The sequence below is a fragment of the Euphorbia lathyris genome, chromosome 6 (genome assembly GCF_963576675.1).
Source record: "Euphorbia lathyris chromosome 6, ddEupLath1.1, whole genome shotgun sequence".
NCBI classification, from domain to species: Eukaryota; Viridiplantae; Streptophyta; class Magnoliopsida; order Malpighiales; family Euphorbiaceae; genus Euphorbia; species Euphorbia lathyris.
The window spans coordinates 67,471,331-67,496,276 of record NC_088915.1 but is presented as its reverse complement, the minus strand read 5'-3'; the positions used below and the strand labels follow the sequence as shown (position 1 = coordinate 67,496,276).

The 24,946-nt window shown below is 33.9% G+C and overlaps 1 protein-coding gene across 3 annotated transcripts; it reads left to right on the top strand.

Annotated features, from left to right (window-relative positions):
- The first annotated feature begins 13,047 nt into the window (after positions 1–13,047).
- On the top strand, positions 13,048–19,584 carry LOC136233062 (dol-P-Glc:Glc(2)Man(9)GlcNAc(2)-PP-Dol alpha-1,2-glucosyltransferase). 3 transcript variants are annotated; one of them, XM_066022605.1, is made up of 11 exons: positions 13,048–13,200; positions 13,909–13,987; positions 15,049–15,172; positions 15,365–15,470; positions 15,556–15,644; positions 16,019–16,352; positions 17,221–17,494; positions 17,633–17,770; positions 17,841–18,045; positions 18,917–19,059; positions 19,190–19,584. In XM_066022605.1, the coding sequence occupies exons 4-11, from the start codon at positions 15,381–15,383 to the stop codon at positions 19,447–19,449; spliced, it is 1,533 nt and encodes a 510-aa protein (XP_065878677.1). In that variant the 5' UTR covers positions 13,048–13,200; positions 13,909–13,987; positions 15,049–15,172; positions 15,365–15,380; the 3' UTR covers positions 19,450–19,584. The 3 variants fall into 3 exon arrangements, with proteins under 3 accessions (XP_065878677.1, XP_065878676.1, XP_065878678.1); XM_066022604.1 differs by having other exon boundaries at positions 15,049–15,470; XM_066022606.1 differs by lacking the exons at positions 13,048–13,200; positions 13,909–13,987; positions 15,049–15,172; positions 15,365–15,470 and having other exon boundaries at positions 16,060–16,352.
- Positions 19,585–24,946: the final 5,362 nt, after the last annotated feature.

Sequence of the window (24,946 nt, the reverse complement as noted above, 5' to 3'; positions counted from 1 at the left end):
CAGTTATAGGATCAAAGTTCCAAGTATGCTCCCGCCCAGACATATTCCCTCCAGACGTCATCAACCCTGAATGTCCGTGGTCAAAGGGTTTCGTTTGTCGTAGCGGAAAGATTCCTTGCATTCCTGGCATTGGTTGGGATGACTGCCAGGTCGGATGGCTCGTCATAATAGGATCTTGGTGTGAGTAGTGGTCTGGATGGCTATGTGGTGTCATGCGACTACTCTGACTCATCCGATTTGGCTCTCGAGATGGCTGTGGAAGCGGAGATATGGCAGGAATAGTTGGTTGTTGTGTGGAGATGACAACAGGTTCTTGAGGGGCAGCCGTTACGGCGGTATTGTGTTCAGCCATTGCAGTTAACAAACTAATCATTCGATCCCCAGCCGCTTGGCTCATATTCGAAGCCAAGACCTGTCCTGCCATTTGTACAAAATCGCTATTAGACATCTCCATCTCAGTTTGCACTTGGACCTCCAATAAGGGACTCAACTGCCCTGAAGGATTCGATGAGCTGGGTACCACAGGCTGTGTACTCGCAGGCTGCCGTGGACCTCTTGAGTTCGTACTAGCTGATCTGGTTGTAACTCCGGCCGTTCGTGATGGTTCTGACATGTTCTTAGGGTACCTTTAACCAAATGTTGGTAAAAAAGGTCCACGTTCACCGCACCAATGATAACTTGCTAGATTCGATTTGATGATCTTCGCCGCGGTTACCTGCAAAACAGAACCGGAGACAGGATCTCCAGGAAAACTCTCCGACGATCAAGTCAGTTTTATGGGAAGGTTGGTAAATTGATACTGGTATTGTGGGGAAAAGATGTGAATGTACCTGCCCATTTGCTTCTATGTCCTTTTTATAAGTGTTCCTAGGTAACCGCCGGGGGCGGTTACTCTTTCCAGGCCACGTCCCTTACGTGGCTGCAAACGTGGTCTCGTTTGTTTTGAGTGGGAGGTTTAATGCTCCGTTTAGGATTTCGGAGCGGTTACTCGTTTTACCCGCTTCCTTTATTCGGAGCCCGTTTGATCTTGAACCATGGGCCTAAGTATAGGTTGGGCCCGTGTTTATGATTCGGCCCGGTTTGGTTTCACGGATCATCAAAGATAATAGTTTCAGTATGCAGTTTGCAGAGGTCAAAATTTAACTAGTCGAAACTCTGGTGCTTTAAAATCTTCTACTTGGTACTCATTACTTATTGGTTTTAAATCTTGTGGATATTCATGCACATGACTAATCGGGTGTTTTATGCATTCTTCATTTGATTCCTAAGTGCCCTTAACCTTCTAAAATGGTTCTTAATGCACTGCTTTGAGCAGGCTAGTTTCAAATCTTCAATTGCTTTCTCCGTATATCATTGAGGAAGCATTCTACAACTTATTAGGTGTCATTTGAATTTGGGTGTAGTTGCAAGAATTGCTAAAAGCATGTCTATTAGAGCTTACATCCAAAGTGCATAGCCGAAATGTAGTCTTTTTCTCAGAAGTGGCCCTTGTTGTCCTAAATGCAGTCCACCTGTAAACTCTCGCAGTTAAACCAGGTGCAGTTTTTGGTTCATTGATCCCAAATTATATGAGAAGAAAGCTTCCACTTGAATGTCCCTTATGCATGTGGGATCCTTAGGATTAGAAGACTGGAAGTGTTTTTGCTATTTTTTTATTTTTTATTTTCTAGAGCCATTTGGATGGAGGCTAGTTACTCCAATCTCATAGTGTCGCTTGTACAGATATCTCAATTGATTATGAGAATATTAGTTTTCCATACAAGTATTGATTAATGATGAATGCAAATATAAAAATTTCAGAGACAGAGTATATTCAGACACAGCTCTTCATGTTGGAGTTCTAGCAGGGCATCAAGAGATAGTAAAGGAGATAATGAGATGATTAGGAAGTGATAATTTAGCAGTAAAAAACAATAGGAATGCTACTGCTCTTAATTATGCTGCCATTGGAGGTATACTTGAGATTGCCGAGGATTTGGTCAATTCCAGGAAAGATTTGCTCATTATTCCTAATCAAAATGCTCAATTACCTGTTGTTGTTTTTATAATGATAATTTTTTTTATTTTCTTTCTTTCTATATATTATTAAAACGCTGAGTTGGATCATTATTTTAGTTTGAAAACTATTTATTAGAATAACTTCTTGTTATGACTTGTGGCAGCCTAATACCTTATTGAAATTCCTGCCGAAAGCAACTCAAACTCACTACAATCGAAGAAGGAAGGTCATAATTGTTAACTGATGCAGTTTTGCTTCAGTCTGTTGTATGAGATCAAACTATTCTTTTATTGCTCATTTCCCCCGTGTAACATTTGATAATCTAGGTTACTATTTAGTGGCGGAGCCAGGATTTTGTATCTGGGGGGGCTAAATTTAGCCCTATGAGAAATTTTCTAAAGTCCAACCCGTTAGGGCTGGACAATTTTTTTTTTGCCCTCGAGCATATAAACTGTTTCGTCTTAGTGCATAGATATATTTAATTTTCTATGAAGTCAATGCTAATTTCTTAAATTAAAACTCCTAAATAAGTATATTATTCTTTATAAATTAAATACTTATATTGACATTTTGATTAAAAGAAAAAATTATAATTAATTAATAATAACGATGAAAAAATAATTAAATTAGGTAGTAGCATTGAAATTTGAATTTAAGGATAAAAATTATAGTTAGATAAAAAAACAATAATGAAAAAAATAATAAAATTTAATATTCAAATTTTGATTTAAAGGGTATTTGAATTTTAATTTAAAGATAAAAATATTAGTTAGATAAAAAAAAATAATGAAAAAAAGGGGATGTAAAGGGAAAGAGGAAAAATATGAGAAAAAACAAGGAGTATAGGGGGACTCAAACCTAGTTCACTAAGGTTACTAGTGAGATCTCTACATACCACTTAAACCAGCAGGCCAACCCAACTTTATGTTATTTTTTTACAGCCTGCGTTATAAGTTCTTAAATTATTTTGGGGGGCTAATCGGTACAAAACCACTATTCCTCAGGGGTGGTGCCGGAGACCGGGGGGGCTGGAGCCCCCCCGGGCTTCGGGCTGTCTCCGCCCCTGTTACTATTTAAATAGAGCTCCATTCAATCCAAATTTAAATATTTTACTATTTACAAAAATCCGTCACAGATTCTGTCATAAAAAAGTCATTTGCGTCGGCCTTTTAAAAAGTGCGATGCAAATGCTACAACATTTGCATCGGCCCTTTAAAAAAGGTGACACAAATGCTACATCATTTGCATCGGCCAACGACCGATGCAAATGTGATGCAAATACATTGGCATCGAGGGCTTTTGCATCGGCCAATGGCCAATGCAAATGGTCCTAAATGGCCGATGTAAATGGCTATTTTCCACTAGTGGGTCTCTAAACTGTTATCAAAGAGAAACCTCCGACATTGATGATACTAACAACTCCATTAATACTGAAACCATCGAGTATAACTAAAGTAACATCGAAACCCACATTCAAGGACAATAAAAGGGATTAATGCAATTATTACAGAATTGCATATAAATACCCCAGCTTCCTAGGATCAAAGGTACACATTATTCTAACCCAACTTTGTGATTACTGATTATTCTCTTAAGAATATTACTGACTTTGGCATCAGAGTGTCCCCGGCCGATCCGAACGGCGCCTCGCAGGGAAGTGCTCCGATTAAGAATTTTTTCACAAGTTATCAAGCCTAAAGGAGAGATTGAAAACAACAATGTAAAAAGAAGACAAGATGCTCTGGATCTCTAAAAACCTAGCAAAGGATGTGAAGCAAGAAATCATGGGTATCCTGAAAAGGGAACATGATGTATTCTCGTGGCGATCAGATGATATGGAGTGGATAGATTTGTTATGATCACTCTAAAAATCAACATTGATCCTAAAGCCCAGCCCTTCTAGCAAAAGAAAAGGAAACAAGCACCATATATACAAAAAAAAATGGTCGATAAAGAAATAGACCAGTTGTTAAAGGTTGATTTCATCTACAAAGTGTTTTTATCCAAATTTGTTGGCTAATATGGTCCTGGTGAAAAAAAAAACCTAATAGGTCCTACTGGATGTGTACACTTCACCATCCTAAAACAAAGCTTGTCCTAAAGATAAATACCTTCTCCCAAACATAGATCAGCTCATGGATTCCACTGAGACACACGACCTGTACTATTTATTTTGATGCCAAATTCGGATCATTAGATCCATATAGAGAAAGAGGATGAAGGAAAAAACTTCATTCATCACACAGGGCAAATCATTGTTATAGGTATATGCCATTCGAATTAAAGGATGCAATGGTGTCCTAACAAAGATTCATGAATAACATCTTTGTGGGGTAGATCATGGAGCACGTTGAGGTCTACATCGATGATATGATCGCTAAGAGAAAAAATAGAACCAATCATACTAGAGATATAGAAAGTCTCCAACACCTTAAAGCAACAATGGGTCAAACCCAACCCAAAAAAATGTACATTCAATGTAACTTGTGGAAGTTCTTGAATGAATCAAGAGCTAGTTCAACAACAGAAGCCACATTACATGAACAATGAAATTGATTTCATTAAAGAGTAAGATGGCTCATATATGTGCTTCAAGGCAACAATATATTAAGATTACAAGTAATCTGAATGACTAAGTTAAAAAGGTAAATTATGGTCTTCTATTTTATAGCCAAAACTAGTCTCAAAACCGAAATGGACTAAGGTTGGGTGTTTGAGAACATTATAACCGATAATTTCATATGGTGTTAGTAAAGGACATTCGTTCCTTTCAAGTGGAAAGGATAGAACACTATAACATGATTATATGTATCATGTGTGCTTTGTGATCATGAGATGAAAGAAGTACAATCTAAAAAAATTTCTAGTGTGAGGCTCACATCATGAAACTTTGGTTTACATATTTTATCCTTAAGAACCTTAACTTGTTCTAAAGTATGATCTTATATTGGAAAGATAGTCTGAAGGGCCATGAGATAATTCAGTCTGTAAGATACCGACCAAACAAAAGAGTTTGATTGGTGATGGGAAAAATAAAGTAGGAGAGAAAGAATTCCATATGTTCACATCTTGGAGTTATATTTTTCACTGTTTTGATATTTATGGACTTGTGTGTAATTGTACAAATAAAAAGATGTAGAGATTGAAATTATTACAGTGTGATGTGGAATCTAGGAAAGCATATAATCTATTATGATCCATGTGTTCAACCAAAAGGACTACATACCTCCAACGAGTGCATAGTTTGGACTTGATATATGTCTGTCGAGACAATATATCCAACAAGTGTATAGCACTAGAGCTCTCGCTTGTATGTCGATTGCACAAACTATTTATGAATACGAATGAGAATGAGATGAATGAAATGTAATTTGTTATGTCATGTGCGAGTGGAAGTTGTAGGAAGTTTGGAATGAGCCTAATAATTCGTCCATAATAAATATGAAGCAGGTCAAGAAAATGAGTTAGATTTAACTCAGCAACTAAAGTATATAAGTATACTTATAAGCATTAACCCCAGACATAATTTATAATACAAAGAGAATTGAGTTTCTCACTTTATCTTCTCTTAGAACCATCGCCTCTCTTTATCCTCTCTTTGTCTCGTTCTTTTATTCTTAGTGTGTGGACCTTCATGTCTGCTCATGTGTCTGTTTCAGTGTAGCTTATACGTGATCGGCAATATGTAATCAATGTTCATTCTTCAGTTGCGATCAATATCTACAGACATCGTGCTATAAGAGGTAACCTAAAAGCCTGTTGTTATATTTGGATTATATATGTGATAATCTTTCAATCCCTATATTTAAATTAAATATTTTGAAACATATATAACTATATCTTGTAAAACACATATGTATACATAAATAAAACGAGGCATATATTCTTGAGACAAATGGAGGACTTTTACCTGTTAAATTCATAATTTTATGTAAATTTGTAACATATTATTTTTTTTCCTTGTCCATGAAGTTTAATGTGCATACATCTTTAATTAGAATAATAGAAAGGAATTTTGTAACTAAAAGAAATAATAGAAAAGAATTAAATGATAAATATATATAAAAAAAAAGATTAAGGGTCTTCGTTGTAAATGTGTATTGCATGTAGTGCTAATAATGAAAATTATCGTCTATATGGAGATGGAAAATATGCCACTTTTGCATATTTGAGTCCATTCAAATTGCTATCAAAAACAGGAAAATCTCTACATATCTCATATAAACGTTTTGCATAAAATTTGATGTTATGGACCGACTGACAGGACTTAAAAATGACCCTATCGAGCATTTATTAATTGCTTAAATATGTAAGATTATATCTCAAATAGAAGAAAATATGTTATCCTAAATTCTTTTTCAATTCTTCGATTCCTTTCAAAAAAAACCCTTCATTTTTTTAAGAATCGTCGGATTTACATAATATATTATTTTAATTTAGTAGAAAAGAACTAATCTAGCTATTAGCTAAAGGTAGATTTCTTTCAAGCTACTCGGCTAACTAGGATCGGAGTGGAATTAAGACTCCCCCTCGGAGTTTAACTGTGAACTAACTTAGCCCTTCACTTCTTTCTTTCCCTCAGGAATTCATTCACTCTTATCCGGTCTGTGATTATTCTAAATTATAAAAGAATTGCTTATAATTATTTCATTTTTCTATATTTATTATCTCTACAAATTTGTTTTGCTTTTATTTTGTATTATTATTTTTTGTAAGTTATTTGATAATATATATTTTAATTAAGTCAAAAAAATTATTAAAAAATAAGTTAAAATTTAACTTAAAATATTAATAAGTTGAAGATTATCAATAATAATATTTTAAAATTTTACACAAAAATATATTTGATGTACTCTTATATTAGCATAAGATGGGATGGGAGGGTCCTACAGAAGCAGGCTTGTGAGTAGAAGTGTGGAGAAGAAATGACAAAATGGGAAACATGAAAGAAACCCAACAAGCACGTTAAAGCCAACTCTGTTTCTCAATCACTCCAACTAATTAAGGGGACCAAACCAAGCCATCTAATCCAACTAACTATATATATGTCAAGACAAACATTTCAAATTCCATTCTTCTTTTTTTCTTACCACATCATTCTTTTCCTACGGGTGTAAACGAGACGGGACGGAGAATGCATTTCACATCTCCATTCTTCAGACTACAGGGAAATTTCATGTTCCCATTTGGGTTCCTGTCCCGTCCTCACGGGGATCCTCATTTCCCGTATATAAATGTACCAAAAACCTTATCCTTATTTCTCATTTTCCGTTTCTCACGTGGAATCACCATTTATGTTAAAAAAAAACAGTAAAAACTAAACATTTAAGAAACAGTAGCTAATAATTTCAAGTAACAATAATCATTTTCAAATGAAATTGAAAACAATCAATCACCTAATTAAAAATGTACTTAAATCATAAAAAAATTAATTATCACGGGACATAATCGGGGATCACCATCAGGATTAACGGGGTAGGGTTACATTTTCCATCCCCACCATGAGAGACAGAATTATCCTCATCTTCATCTCATGAAGATCCTTATCAGGGATTTCCCGTCTCCATCGGGACGGATCACCAGTCTCATTTACATCCATGCTCTTTCCTACATATACCTCTTGTTTCTCATATATTGGACTTCTAAATCCAAGGATTAAATTGACATAACGCAATCTTCAGATGGAATTGTGATCGTTTAAAACTAACTTAAACGTTCTCTCAGGAAAAAAAAAACTTAACCATTAATTTAGTTCATAAATTTTCAAATTAGTAAAAAAAGTGAATTGTCTATTGTATGATTTATGGTTTCAATTTGAAGGGCTGTATTTTGGAGGGATTGTGTTTTATAGATGATAACACTGGAGAAACTTCTTGATCGGATCCCGTCCCTGTGAGGCGCCGCTGGGATCGGCCGGGGACACTCCGATGCCAAAGTCAGTAGAATATATGGAGAGTAAATCGTATTGACAAAGCTTAGAGAATGTAAAAGTAAGTGTACCTTGATAGCCTAGAAAGGTAGGCTATATAGTTGAGGAATTCGTAACCCCTAGGTAACTAGAAAGCCTCCATTAATGTTCATTTAATGGCGGTTTGAGACTATTAATGATTCATTTAATAATCATTTATGGCCGAGACGGCGGCCAGCCGTTATCTAGGTAAATGGAGAGATTCGCCTAAGAGATCCGCCAGCGGATCTCTTAGAGCTGATCTAGGGTGATCCGCCAGACGGCTTCCTCTGCTACGTGGCATATCTTAAGGTAATTATCTCTTTTGGTCCTCATGATAATATCCTAATGTTATCAATAGATATATAAATGTAGTTTATAAAAAAAAACCTTGGTTATCAATTAAACATCATCAAAAATTAATAATGCAATAAAATATTTTTTTATTAACAAAACATACATTTATTTACAAACTTTTAAACTAGATAATGAATGACATTTTTTTTTTTTTACTTAATACATCAAAAGCTCATTAAACTTGTATAAAAAGTCTGATTAGCCCTTAATTTATATAATGTCTCGTTAGTCCCATATTAACTTTCTTAAAATAGCATATTAGCCACTTGAATTTGTTATTGCCGCCCTCAACTTACTTACAACGATCAATTTGAAGTGACCTAAATAAGCGATCAAAAGCTCACAACACAATAACTTGCGTTCGACAAACGGAGGACACAAATGACTCTTTTCCTATCAAATTTTTTGTCAAGTTTTCTATTAAAAAAAAAACAGATTGAATGAAGTTCTATAATCAGTATAAACTAAATTAGAACATTATGAATAATTATGTAAAAATATATCAATAATTACAAAAATAACTTAATTATTATTATGAAAGAAGCATGATACTCCACAATTGTGTATCATTGGTGTTGTTATATGTGGAAATTAAATTAATGGATAGTAATAAATGAATAGTAGTTATTTGATGATAAATGTTAGGTCAAATATATACTATAGTATAGTGGAAGAAAACACAAAGGGTGGACGTGATTCATCATGTCTCAACTCAACTATGTGACATATTTTATGACATAAATCATGATAATGATGAATGATGATGCTATCTCCGATCCATTTATAGTTCCCCACGTTTGAGATAAAATGTTTTATATATTACCAATCAAAATTTCTTCTAAAGATTAATTCATTTGACTGCATATATCCATAAAATGATCCGGATTGCAACCTTGCAATAATCATGATGTTTTTTGTTTAAATAAAAATAAAAGTAATCGGATTCATTAATAAAGAAACGATAAGATGCAAAAACTATTCTTTGGGTTTGTCTCGGAAGTTCGGATTGGATTTCCTAAAATTAAATGTAAAGGATTCGGATAAGAATTGATAAGTGGTCATTTGAAGGTCTCGAGTTCATAAGTCAGATGTTTGAAAGTAAGCTGATACAGAACATGTCTGAATGTTTCTGGGCCAAAAGCCCGATAAGACAAAGGTAAGTGGTGATGGTAAAAAGATATATGCTTGGAAAGAAGTTCTTTAAATGGTTTATTTGAAGAGAATTTTATTATATATTTATTAATTACGTATAATTTCATTCGGTTCAAAAGAATCTAAGTCAATCCGTTGAACTTATTAATCCCTAATCCAACTGTGAATCTGTGATTTTTTTAAGAAAAAAGATAATCATTAAATAGAATCCAAATACAAAGCGTAACCAAAAATCAGGAGGATTTAAAGATCAATCCATACATCCTGATATGGAATAAGAATCTCTAGTAAGCTGATGAGCTACATTATTCGCAAAGTGTCCTATAAAATTGACAGAAATATTATAAAAAACGGAGTAAGAATTTCTAATCTTCAATGATGAGACCATAAGAAAAATTGAAAAAACATATTCCCAAAATAGCGAGCTTTGAACACCCGAGCAACTAGCGAAGAAGGATCGAAAATGATCCTCCATCCTTGTTTGCCCACCATAGGAATATTGAATTCTCTTTAACTTCTTAAGACCCAACATGTAAGCTGGGCGCTTCTAGCAATTTAGATGTCCTAGACAAAATAAATAATAAGGATCTCTTTAATATAAAATTTATTAATTAAAGTGTAAAGGTTGGATAGACTTTTTTTTTTTTATCAATGAGCTTTTAGAAAGAATTAGGTCATTCTGTATCATTTTATCATTATTTATATTAAAAAATTAACTTTCATATATATATATACCACAAAAAAAAAAATTTGGACCCCCTGGGCTCTAGGCCGGTGCACTCCGAGCCTAGGCCTAGGGCCGGCCCTGAATTTAAGAATACAGATTTTATCCCAACTAAGTATGCCTTTACCTCTCGTACCACCAAAACGTGTTGAACATCATTTCAAGCCCAGAACACAAGTTTAGAGGTAACATAAAAACATCCATAGTATAATTGCAGTGTAAATTACATATGCGGTGTTCAACCATTATAATGTTTCACATTTTTATATATAATTTTCAATTTGACACATTAAAATCTACGATTTTACAAATGACCTCTCAATATAATATACAATCTTAAATTATAATTGATGAACACTGATTAAACCGGTACATCATCAATTTTATAAACTATATATCCTTATTTTTGTTGATGAAACTATATATCCTTATTTACAAACTCATTTACAAATCGATAAATAAAATATTTATTTTTTCATTCATGAGAAACTTATAGACGATTGGTTACGGATATTTCATATCCCAAGTGGAGCCTACAGAATGTTGTGGGGGACAGACAAACTATTCGATTTTATCTTTTTCCATTACTCTGTCTGTCCACACATATTTTATTAATTAAATTAGAATAAGCTCCAAATGTTGGTATACTCAAACCCTACCTCACACCTATATATATATCTATATGTCAAAATATATTCTCACTTTGTATACCTAATTCTTATTATATTCTATTTATTTCTTAATTAATTCTGACTAATTGTAATAACAAATTGTTATTTTATCCTATAATCTTTCATATAATTAAAGTATTATTTTTAAAAAGATTTGTAAAATCTAAAATTCATAATTATGTTAAATCTTATAGTGATATGCTTACGTTATCTAAATAATTAGGGTAAATAATTTATTAGCCCCCTAGTTTTACCTAACACATTGTTTAGTCCCCCTATTTTGAAAAACAGATTATAAGGTCCCTAACTTTTACCAATATTAACCCTTTGGTCCATTTGTCTAGTTTTTTTAAACTTGTTATCGATATATTTTAGCATAAACAGATATATATAAAATAACAGAGTAACATGGTCAACTTGTATTGTACTACGGTTGTCCTAAAAACTAAGATATGTTCGATTAAAAATCTAAAAAAATAGATAAAAGGACCACAAGGTTAATATTGACAAAAAATATGGACCTTAAAATGTGTTTTTCAAAATAGGGGGACTAAACAGTGTGTTAGATAAAAACTAAGGGACTAATAAATTATTTACCCAAATAATTATACTAATTTTTTCTATGAATTTTGTATCTTCTTGTTGTTTGTCATGTTTGATAAGAATAAAAAGAATGATTGCCAAAATATTATTTATCCTAAGTTGCTTTCAGTTATAATCCCAGCTACTTAACTTTCTCTTTCAACTTAATATACAAAATCTTTGCACATGTCAATCAATTTGTCCTTTGTCAAAAAATAAAAAATAAAATAATTTAAGTGAACCAGCGCGGGAAAACTAAAAATAGAACTGTAAATAAGTTGAGCCGCTCATGAGCGGTTTGATGTTTGGCTCGATAAAAGTTCTTTCGTGTTTGGTTCGATTTATAAATGAACCGAAATTAAACGCCACGAAACTCGGTACGAAAACTCGCGAGCAGACTCGATTATAGGTTCATGAACATGCTCGTTTATAATATTTATGAACACGCTCGTGAGCAAGATTGGTTCGATTATTTTTTAATAATAACATTTCTATAAAGAGGGGATGTAAAACGAGGTAGTATTGTGTGAAATTTAGTTTTATATGTTTCAAAATTATGTAGTTTTGGGTTAAGGAAAGTTTCAGATCAATATAATTAATGAATATAATTAATGAGTTGTTCAAGGATGAAGTTTATGAACAGAATTAACGAGCTGCTCTCGAGCAAAAACTTAGGGTCCGTTTGGTATGCCGTAATGCAATGTAATGTAATCAAAGTTGTAATGTAATCAAATTTGTAATGTAATGTAATGTAATGATGATTCTATTACAATGTTTGGTTGACAAATAAAAATAAAATGATAGAATGTAATGACCATTACAATACTTATGTTTTCCTAATTAAATGTAATTATAAAATTTTATTTACATAATTATAATAAACGAACAACATGAAAACATGAAAAATGAGAAAAACGTGAAAAGCATAAAACATGAAAAATGAAAAAAAAATGAATCGAAATCAAATACACAATTATATTAACTGAAATCAATAAATTAATGAATAATTTTTCGTTTTTTAGTTTCCATTTTCAACATTTTCATCGTTTCCCGTTATTTTTTCATTTTTTGCGTTTTTTTCTGTATTCAATTTTTCATGTTTTTCTCTTTTTATGTTTTTAATAATGATAAGATGTGAGATTTAATAAATGAGAGGTTATACTGAGCTTTAAAAATAGGAATTAGAATTATATGCTTTGGATGTAATGGAAATTCAAATCATTTTTCTATGTAATGGGGATTACAAGAGTTGTTGAACAAAATTTAACTAATGGTTTTCTCATTCCATTACAACAAATTTGCAACATGCAACCAAACATGGTAATGGGTCTTGAATGTAATGATCATTCCATTACGAAGCCCATTACATCTTACCAAATGGGACCTTAGTGATTAGTATTTTGGAATTTTTGAGCTACTTTAATTATTTTAGCTGTGTTTTATTCCTATTATTAAACTGACCAGAAAGATTCCACTAAAATATTGGGCCTGATACCGGAGCTTAAATTATTGGGCTTGATGACCCAATTTGATCAATTGTTGGGCCTCCCTTGGCCCACTGTATTCAGCTTCTTCTTCGTCTTGTTCTTTTGTTTGGTCATCCCCTCTGCGATCTCAATCTTTCCTCCATAGCCTCTGATCTCCTCCCTCAGTCCCTCCAGGGCCGCTTTCTGCTCTGCCCATCCTTCGACGCCGCCGGTCAGTTCTTCTTCTCCTGTAGTTACTCACGCCGCCAGTCAGTGCTCTCTCCCTCTTGCTCTGTCCACCGGTCAGTTCTCTCTCCCTCTTCCTCATGCCGGTCGTTCCTCATTATCTTCTTCGACCTTTCTTTTCCATAATTTGTATTTTATCAATTGAAATTGTATCTTCTTCAAATTGATGCTAAAAAGGTGAACCTGTTATGAATATTTTTTGGTTTATTAAAATTGAAACTGTGAAAGGAACAGACTAAATGAACCGCCTAGGGACCTTAATTTGTGCATGCCTTATCTATGGGGATAGTTGAGTATTACAATGTGTAGAAGTCCTTACAACAAAGAGAATTGTTGGTCTGCTATGCATTTGATAAGAATTCCTATGTTGCTTACCAATTTGGTTCAAGGGGTTCTTTGCTGCTTTGATGGCACTAATTGAAGAAACCTATGTCTGGATAACGTTTATCACATTTTATGTGGCATTTAATGTTTTACAATTTGCTTGAGATATGGTTAACCTAAGTGGTCTTCCTCTTCCTGGTGATTAGTGATGCTGCAAACTAGTTTGGAAGTGAAAAATAAGTATGTATCAACTCCCTATTTCAATTTTTTGTTGTTTGCATTGAAGGTGCTGATTGAGGAATGGTAGGCTAGCTGAAAAGCCCAATAAGTATAGGGGGAAGAGATACAGAGTTTAAGTATTAAATGATGAGTGATATATTGTGAAATTTTAAATTTACTTAATGCTGCCTCTGGAATTTTTCTTGTCTTTTTGTGTTTAGGATAAACTATATCAGTCAATTCGGAGACAACAAGAGAGGGTCCAGAGTGACAACTGTTGATATAGTCAATTACATTCAGGTTTGCCTTTATTTATAATTCACTGTCTTTTACGGTTTTACTTTCTCTTTCTTGTTGTTGAAAACTGTTAAAACTGATTTTCTGGCATATGCAAATCATATGGTATTGTTGATGTTATTTTGTACAGACATGTCACCTATTGGCCATTCCTTGAGAAGGAGAAGAGTTTTCGACTTTATTAGATTTGTCATTACCTTAATTAATTGTGTTGTCTTTTAAATTTTTTGGTGGTGATTGTAGTTGGTATTGACATTGTCAAGAAGTGTTATTTTAGACTTTTGATCAATTAGTGACATTTAAGGCCATTCCTTTCCTTTCTCCTTGTTTCCCTTTCATGATTCATTTTCGTTACCTTGCGCGAACCACACGTCCCCTGAGAGTTCTTTATTTGCTTCTATGGCCAGACCTGATTATGGCTATTGTGTACCTTCTATATAATTTATGTGCATTTGTTCTCATTCTTTTATTTTAGTTCAGAGTGTAATTTAACTTTGTGTAATTTTTTTTTTTTTTCCAGTAGAAATTTCAAACTCTTGGCTTGCTTGTGAAAAGATGTCTCATATATGTATACTTGACAGGGATAAGAATCAAACTTCATAGTCTAAGAAACCGTTACAGATTAAGACCCCACATTGGAATATATTAAAAAGAAAAATCGTTTTTGGCTTGTTTAGAGCTCAGAGTGAGAGCATAGTGTATCAGTTACAGTGTCATGATGGATATTAGACAATGGTGGTTATTGGTCTCAGTGTAAGGAGATGAAAGAGTACTCCATGAAAACAATACTGAGGACTTTGGGAAATGGAAAAAAACATAGTTTGGGTACTGAATAAGAAAAGAGAATGCACGAAAATATAGAACTCCATAATGTCTGTGGTGATTATGTTTATATGTACTTTTTGGGAAGGTTCAACTTTTGACCCCTCTATAAGTTTGTAATTTCAATGCTCAGAATCAAACAAGGTTATTATTTATCTTGTTTTTATTTCTTCTGTTGTTGGGTATAATGTAATGTAGTGAAGTACTTGCTAAACATTTAATAAATTTAATTAATTTCGCAGGGTGTGGATGGGGAAAGAACCTGGTGAACCTAGTAGGGCTCGGAAGTCAGTGCTGGAATGCATTCCCGTCACTAGTGCTTTTTTCTCTCCCTCGGTTTTCCAATTGGCAATGGCTTGAGGCTTGGTTGTGCATTAGCTTTAATATTCGAATGATAGAGTTGAAAATATAGTTGCTAATTATTGAGAAAGTTATGATGTTGTTTCTGCAATGAACTTGTGGATCTGATTACTTAGAAAATAGATGGAGTTGACTATATTTGATGAATTGTTGTTGAGCTATAGCTCATTAGAATTTGAATTGCACTATCTCCTTTAGCTAAAACGCGACAGAGATGGGCAGATTAGCAGTTGCAGTGATTGTAAGCTTGTTGGCAATTCCAATATCATTCCTCGTTAATCGAATTGTGCCTGAGGCTTACATGGTAATTGCTTTCCTACAAAAGCTTATTTTTCTCCCCTTTTCGTTGACTAAAAGTATTTGTATTCATGGAAGCCCATCTTTTGCAGGATGAGATATTCCACATACCTCAGGCTCAACAATACTGCAAGGGAAATTTCTGGAGTTGGGACCCCATGATAACTACCCCACCTGGACTGTACGCTTTCTTTCTTGTCCCGTTTTATTATTATTATTTACAGAAAAGAAAAGAAGAGAAAATAAGAATTCTCGGCATTCTGATTCCTTAACCACTTAGTATCAATGGCAGTTTTCTCCTTCTTTTATAAGCACTGTGGAATGGAAATTTTAGCATTCTCAATGAGTTTTGCTATAATCTTTCTACATTTAGTATCATATTAGTTTGCCTGTTTGATAATGTTTTTCAGGAAACATAATCTTAGGCTCTTTTGGATGACAAAAGTTTAAGTGGTGTCACTATCTAAATAAATAAAGACTAATGATGAAATTTAATGCTCTCCGGTGAATTATTTAGTTAGAGAAGTTAATAAATGCAATGCAAACCTCTTGCAGGTACTATCTTTCACTTGCCCATGTTGCTTGTTTGTTTCCAGGCATGTTTCTTGTGCGAGTGGTGTCATCATTTTCTGAACTGTGCTCCACTGCAATTCTTCGCTCGGTAAATGGGACCTTGGCGGTATTATGCAGTATCATTCTGTATGAAATAATCACCCACTTGAGACCAACTCTGAGTGGAAGAAAAGCTGCATTTATTTCTGTGATCCTAGCCTTGTACCCTCTCCATTGGTTCTTCACTTTTCTTTACTATACTGATATTGCATCACTTACTGCAGTGCTTGCTATGTATCTTGCATCCTTGAAGAAGAAATACTACCTCAGTGCATTGGTAAATAAATTATCTTAATTTTATCTTTCATGGTCGCCTTCATTACAATTTTTGCTCGTATGACTTAAGATATTATAGAGGATAATGGAGTTCTTTAAGTTGTTCTTTGTTTAACAATAGAGCGTTCTCCGTGCCTCTACCTTTATAAGAAGAAAATATTTTGTTACTAAGCAGCATATGGTTTACAATTTTTTTTTTACGGCCCGGTGCATTTACAATTATTTAAATTAAAAATGGGGATCTCAACGTCTTCGTTACAACCACAGATACTTCTTAAGTTTAGGTCCTTCGTAAGCAATTATTGGATACCATATCATGTTTCAATTACTTCAGTATTCTCTAACTCTTGGTATTTGTTTTGGTTGTTAAAATAATACCTTTAAAGTATTGAGTGAAGAATGATCTGCAAGTACTTGAATGGAGAAATGTAACTATCTGAAATTGAGCAGCATTTCATGCATCAGATATATGTTGAATTTCTTATTTTCATTTAACATTCATGTATGCTCTAGAGAAACTTTCTAATGGTGCAATCACATTGTCACCCACCCTAAAAGATTTAAATGCAATTTTTGAATTTACTGATATCTTGTTGCTCTAGAGGGCGAGCCTTGGCGCAACGGTAAACGTTGTTGTCGTGTGACCAAGAGGTCACGGGTTCGAGTCTTAGGAGCGGCCTCTTGCCAAATAAATTGGCAGGGGAAGGCTTGCCTCCAGTACACGCTTGTGGTGGGACCCCTCCCCGGACCCTCGCTCAGCAGGGACGCGTAGTGCGACCGGGCCGCCCTTTTTTTTTTTTTTTTTTACTGATATCTTGTTGCTTTTTTTGACAATTAAGATCTCTCTTTTTTCTTTTTTTCTTATCCAGATTGGGGTTATTGCAGTCTTCATTAGACAAACGAATATTATATGGATGCTTTTCATTGCATGCACCGGGGTCATAGATATTACTTTGGCTCATGAAAATAGCTATGTCAAAGCAGATGAGTTAAAACAATCAAGCAACGAAACTGGTCAGCTTATTTCTGGAAAATCTGTAAAAGCAGGCTCAAACGTTAGAAGACGAAACACCAATAACACTGTGAAAACCAGCACATATTTGAAGGTCACTGAAAATGGCGCCTCAAAAATCAATTCTTCAGGTTTTAATTTGCATACATAACTCAGTTTATGTTATTTGGTGAAATTTCTGCCATTTTATTCACAAATGCCATCTCTGATTTTTTATGGGTGTGGAAAACAATCTTGTTTATGTTGCATTGTTTGACATTACGGTGCAGGTTTTCGTGAGGAGGTTCGGGAAATATGTATAGCATCATGGCGTATGAAGTCGAAACTAATCGTGTACTTCAGCCCTTTCCTCTTGGTATTGGTGGGGTTTGCTGTTTTTGTTCGTTGGAACGGGAGTGTAGTTCTCGGTACTACTTACATTGTGATCCTCTGTTTGATGTAGTCAAGTTTTGTTTCTGATGATCCCTAATCTTGCAGGTGCAAAAGAAGCTCATGTGGTTTCTCCCCATTTTGCACAAATAATGTATTTTGGTGTGGTTTCTGCTCTTGCAACAGCTCCTCTGCATTTCTCCTTAGGACAGGGTGCATATTTATCCCAGTCATTGTGGAAGAACAGGCCTCTTAGTTTTTGCCTACTGCTAGCAGCTCTTACTGTTGGGTTCCTGTCTGTGCATTTTTTCAGGTAAGCTCGGATGCCTGTATTATATGCTATGTTGTACGAAAACTTTGATTTTACAGCATTTTACGTTTTTGTATCCATTTCGGAAACCAGAACTCTTAGAAATTTGTAGGTTGTGCTTCTATGGCCTCTAAAACTATAACCCTACTAACATTATGGACTCTTTAAACTTCATTTCTTGGCATAAAAATTTTTGAACTTTAGATTCTGTAACATTAATGTCCAAATTAACAAGTATCCATAAAAAAATTAGTGAAATAATGACAGGACAATGTTGACTAAATCATTGACTCTCTTTTTTATTCATGTCACCAAAAATTATAGTCAAATAACTATTTTACTCTTATAATTTTGTCAAATTTTAAAAGAGTTATGTTGATTTGGAGTTCCATGTTACAGAATGTAAAATTTATGTCAGGAAATAAAATTTAAGGACCATAATGTTAGTAGCGTTATAGTTCAGGGGTCATGCATGTAATTTATCTCAAATTTTGTAGGAAACGTTTGCGTTTCTGTAATTTAAAAAAATTGGGAACTCGTTTCTTAGGATGTAATGTGTTTTGAAAAGTGGATCAATGTGAATTACATGTTGAGTAAATCCCTAATATTTTCTGTCTCATCTTCTACAAGTTTTCATAATGGAAAAAAGAAAAGGCTCTTTTTTTTCACTCTATTACATGGCTTTTATGTAATTTATATATACATATATAATTAAACATACATTCTTCTACTTTTAAAAATTTGTAGATATATCCGGATATATTTATTATTTACACCTTTCTGTTTCCTATATTCTTACAAATATCGTTCTTCAGTTTCCGTATCTGTTTCCATATGAAACAGTTGGTAATACAGTTGATGACTAATGTTACAGCATAGCTCATCCCTATCTCCTTGCTGACAACCGGCATTATCCATTCTATCTATGGCGAAAAATCATCAAAGCTCATTGGTTAATGAAATACATATTGGTTCCACTCTATATCTACTCATGGTTTTCAATCTTCAGCATATTGGGTTAGTATAATCTCTCTTAGGCCTGGCCGGGTTTGTACATTAGGAAAACATTTTCTCGCACATTATTTTACTGCAAATAAACGGGGCTTAGTTTTGTCCATTTTTCACTTGTTAATATTCATTTTTGCAGGGAAAGTTCGTCAGAAAATCTGGGTATTGGCATACTTCTTAGCAACAAGTGCAGTTCTAGTTCCAGCTCCACTAATTGAGTTCAGATACTATACTATACCATTTTATTTACTAGTACTTAATTCCCATATTAGTGATAATCAAAGTTGGATAATTATGGGAATTATGTATGTGTTTATCAATATTTTGACCATGGGGATGTTCTTGTTTCGACCATTTTATTGGAATCTTGAACCTGGGGTTCAGCGGTTTATTTGGTAGGTATGCATTCGAGTTCTTTCTGGAAAAAGTTTGTTGTATTTATATATTCCAAAGGTTAATATGATTATTGTTAGGGTAAATTATAAAACTGGCCCAATTGGGAGGTTGATTTATATATTTAGACCCATTAGACTACTTTTGATATTAGACACTTTCAAAGCGAACTTTCTCAAAATGCGTTTGTATATATATTATCACTTAACCAATTCTGTAAGCAACTGTTAATTCACTTCTCATCCTAGACAATCTACACTTCTGCACGTGTTGATTCAACATCATGACCTACGTATGGTCATGCAAACAATGTACGCTCTAAACAAATTTCTTGGAATAATATTTCCTATTGTTGATTGCTTCATAGAGTATTACCGAATGAATCCAAGCAATGTGATCCAACTATATGTTGTTGGTCCCGTATAATATGATAGGATTCGTTCCAGGGGGGGTTAAGAACTAATATAACTTTTTCGCTTTAAAATGCTGACTTAATTGAATGTTTGATTATTTAACTTAGTTTCAGGTCAGCAAGGCTGAGTGATGTGTGAGACGGCTTTTAATCAGATACTGACTAGAGTTGTTTCAGTCGAGAGTTGGGAAGTAACACTTAAGTTAGTTTCCAACTCAGCACTCAGATTACTCAGCTTTAGCAGACTTATCCGGGTTCGGCCTCTCCGTCTACGTCCAGTTCTCGGAATCCTTTCGAGCTTTTTCAATCCTCTACTGAGCTCTTTAAAGGTAGAGCACAAACCGTTTACAATAGCAACTGAGTATGCAAGAGTACCGTCCTCTATTCGTCTACTCAATCCTATCTACCACTGAATACTATAACCGAGTACTCAGCTTCTCTCTACCACTGCCAAAAGTCAGATGATCCATGCATCTCGAAAAGCTCCTTAAAACGGATTTCCAAGACTTCTGATTTGTGTCAGACCTTGTCTGCCAAGTTGACGGATCATTAACGCTGACTTGATTATTGCTCAGCTTGACTCAGCGGCTTCGCCTTCAAGCTTTTCTGAAGAAGACATTTCTTTCGCAAGGCTGAGTTGTATTCCACTCAGCTTCTGCTGTGTGACTTGCTTATGCTGACTTTGTTCTATCTTTCTTTTATAGACTTTCAGTTCCTGTTCTCGTTAGTTAACTTACTCAACATTGAACAAACTCATTAGTACAATTAAATCAAAGCACTTAAATTTAATTGTTTTAATCATAGGAATAATTTTGTCAAATCAAAATAATGTGGAAAGGTGTTTCAACATATGTTACTTTTGAACCGCGGACAATAGATGCACAACTACCGCGAGTTATGAAGGAGAATGTTGTTCAAACAAGATGTGATCCCACCATTAAAGTTGAAAAGTCATGAATTCCAATCTCACACCAACTCCGATTTAGATGATATAAACTCGAATCTTTTTTTATCCCGAAGAAACGGTTTATGAAGAAGATATTTGAGGTCCTTATAACCCGGTGATGATGATAATGAACAACCTATCCGATGGAAACAACCTCGTCGCTAATGTGTTTCCGAAACAAATGCACGAGCTGACTTTGTCTCATTAGTATAAATGAGAAGGATGATGAAGAAAGAATAATAAGGAAGACTGGTCCATTTTGATGGCTACCAGAGGTCCATGATGCACCTATGATTTCTATTAAATCTAGTGCATCAAAAGGGATGGTCATTTTAAAGGTGCATGATATATTCTCAAACAAATGAGAATTGCAGGATGCACTTGAAAAATATGCAATTAATAATAGGTTCGAATGGGGAGTGTACAAGTTTAACAAGTCCTTGTTTGAAGTTAGATGTAAGAATGACGAGACATGTAAATCGCGGGCTAGAGGTATTTCGATACAGAATTCCGATATGTTCAGGTTTCGAAGAATGGAGATATGGACAAACGCATACGTGCCAGAGATCAAATATTATTACATCACGGGCAAGCGAAAAAATGAGTTATCGACATACTACTTGTAGATAAATTTGATCATTAGGATAGAATGTATCGATCAAAAGACATCGTTAAAGATTTTGAGAAAATGTATAAAATCAACATGTCTTACATGTAAGCTTGGAGAGCAAGATGTTGGGGGTTCACCGGAAGTCATATATATTGTTACCAGATTACTGTGAGACATTGGAAAAATGCAATCCAGATGTGGTGACCCATATTGAAACTAATCATGATGATCACTTCAAGTACCTCTTTTTGGCTGTGAGTCATTCACTTAAAGCGTTTAAAGAACATATTCGACATGTTTATATTGACAGAGCTTTTTGAAAGGTAAATATATCAGCCAATTGTACATTGCAGTTGACAAAGATGGTAATAACTAGATTTATCCTTTTGTTTTTAGGGTTGAACCAAACGAAAATAATGAAGCATGTATCCAGATTATGACCAAGCTAAAAGAATGTATTGGCGATGTAGAAAATTTTGTCATGATATTGGATAGACACAAGGGAATGATTATGTGTTAAATTTGGTGTTTCCAAATGCGATACATGGATGTTGTTGTCAACATCTGAAAATGGATGTGAATGCCAAATTCTGGAAAATTAGAAAGATAGATGAGGTGTATTAGTGAGCTGCTAAAGCTTATAGAATTTACAATTTTAACGAGATATGTTCAAGATTGAGACAACTACATGGCCCCGTCGCATAATATTTAGAGCAAGCCGACATCGAAAAATGGTCACGTACATATTTTCATACTCATCGGTATAACATGATTACCACAAATATAGCAAAATCATAGAACACAGTAATGGTTATAGGAAGACGTTTACCTATCACAATGTTGGTAGAGTACATAAAAGTTACACTTCAAAGATGGTTTTACGATGGACAATAATTGGCGGGTAAGAAATTTCAACCCATCATGTAGTATAATTTATGCAACTTGAATTATATATAGGGAAAAGTACAAAAATAAACCTTGTGGTTACATCTGTTTTCGATCACACACCTGTGGTTTAAAAAGTTACAAAATGGTACCTTGAGGTTCATTCCGTTAGCAAACACATACCAAATTGACTAACGGTGTTAAAAGTCAAAGGGAAAAGAGTTAATTTGGTTCTTATATTTATTTATTTTATAAAATTAACTCTCTTATTTTTTAATTATCACAAACAAACCCCAAAATAAAAAATAAAAATCAATTATACCATCTTCTCATCTCTTTCATTTCTTATTTTCTTTTTTCTTTCTCTCTCTTCTCTCTTAATTTTTCTCCGTCTAAAATCAATAATTTTTCTCCGTCTAAAATCAATTGAAAGAAAATGTAATGTTTACCAAATCAAAATGGCTTCTAATACTGATCATTGTGAGAAGAATCAGACGATGACGGCGATAATGCTCAATGGCACATGTTGGAAGAAGGGGTTGTTAATTTGGTTGTGTACACTGCATTTTTCTGGTTCTCAATCTCTTGTTTTCTAATTGCCGTCATTATCAACGTTACCTTCTTCTATCGGTCGGTGCTGAACCTACCTAGATCATCAGTGAAGAATTATGTTAGTGACTGGAATGGAAGAGGTTGGGCTCTTTTATCTGGTCTCTTATGTGGGGTTGGGAACAGCCTCCAATTCATGGGCGGAGAAGCAGCAGGTTATGCCGCTGCAGATGCTGTTCAGGCACTACCACTTATGAGCACATTTTGGGGTATTGTATTATTTGGAGAATACAGGAGATCATCAGGAAGAACATATGGATTATTAGTTAGTATGTTGTTGATGTTTATGGTTGATGTTTCAGTTCTGATGGCGTCAGCTGGGACTAGGAAAAGAAGCATACAATTTCAAGCTCTTTTTTTAGAATTCAGAATTGTATAGATTATAGAACACAGATTATGAAGTAGTTGAAAAGATTAAGTTTGTGTTTGTTGATGTCAAAAGGTTTCCATTGATTTTAGAGAGACAAAAATTAAGAGAGAAAGAAAAAAAAAATTAAAGAGATGAGGAAGATGGTATAATTGGTTTTTATTTTTTATTTTGGGGTTTGTTTGTGATAATTAGAAAATAATAGGGCTAATTTTATAAAATAAATAAATATAAGGACCAAATTAACTCTTTTCTCGTTGACTTTTAACACAGTTAGTCAATTTGGTATGTGTTTGCTAACGGAATGAATCTCAAGGTACCATTTTGTAAATTTTTAAACCACAAGGGTGTGATCGAAAACAAGTGTAACCACAAAGTTTATTTTTGTACTTTTCCCTTATATATATATATATATATATATATATATATATATATATATATATATATATATATATATATATATATATATATAACAACTTTGACTTTCAAGAACACGATAATCACATTTGTCGTATTGAGCTGAAAAAAGATGATAAGTCATGTAAACAAAGGTGTCACTTGCACGTTTTATGGAATAAACAGCCACGCATTTCAGCTCGGCGATTCAACAAAGGGGGAGTTCTCGACTTAAATAATGTGCACACTTCCATATCCACAAAATGCCTGAAACAAGTGGTCTTAAAGAATTCCATTTGGTCTTTTAACAATTTGCTTTCCACTTTCTTCATTACTTTATTGTCAGCCCTCACCGTGATTGATGTCTTCGTATTCAAACTGAAGTGATATTTGAATTTGATGCCTTTAAGACTATCAAAAAAAAAATTTGAATTATTGTTTCTCGTTTGACATACCAATAATACTTAAGCAAATGAATAACCTAAAAATTTCAATCTTTAACAAACAAAATAACTTGTTAGAAAAGAAACAAACAAAAGACCTAACATATGTCTTTATCACAAGTGGAAAGTAAAGATAAATTTGATATGAAAACCAATAAATTAGAATATTACATATAGTGCACCAAACTCCACAATCTATGCTCACACAACCACCAAAACCGCTTATTTGTTGGATAAATTTCATATATGTGGTTACAATATTTACGAGTAAATTACACCAATAGTACCTGAAATTTACCCTAATTCATACTTTGGTACCTAGATTATATTTTGCCCGAAAATATACTTGAACTAACGATGACCGGACAATTTAGTACATTTTATTGGTCAATAACCGGTCAATGCGGATTTGATGAGTAAATTACACTAATGGTGCCTAAACTTTACCCTAATTCACACTTTGGTACCTAAATTTTATTTTGTCCAAAAAATACATTTCAAGTAAAGATGAATCGATAATTTAGTATATTTGACCAGTCAACGTGAGTTTAACCATTTTAAATTAGAAATTTAGACTCATCATACACTCAATTAACATATACAATACTACTCTTTAGCTCTACATATATATTAAAGGTTAGTATTATAATTTTATGTTAATTGAGTGTATTGTAGGTCTTAATTTTTAATTCAAAATGGTCAAACTCTCGTTGATTGGTCACTAACTGATCAGATGTACTAAATTATCCGGTCACCTTCACTTGAGTTATATTTTTAGGACAAAAAAATACAGGTACCAAAGTGTGAATTAGGAAAAGTTCAAGTACCATTGATG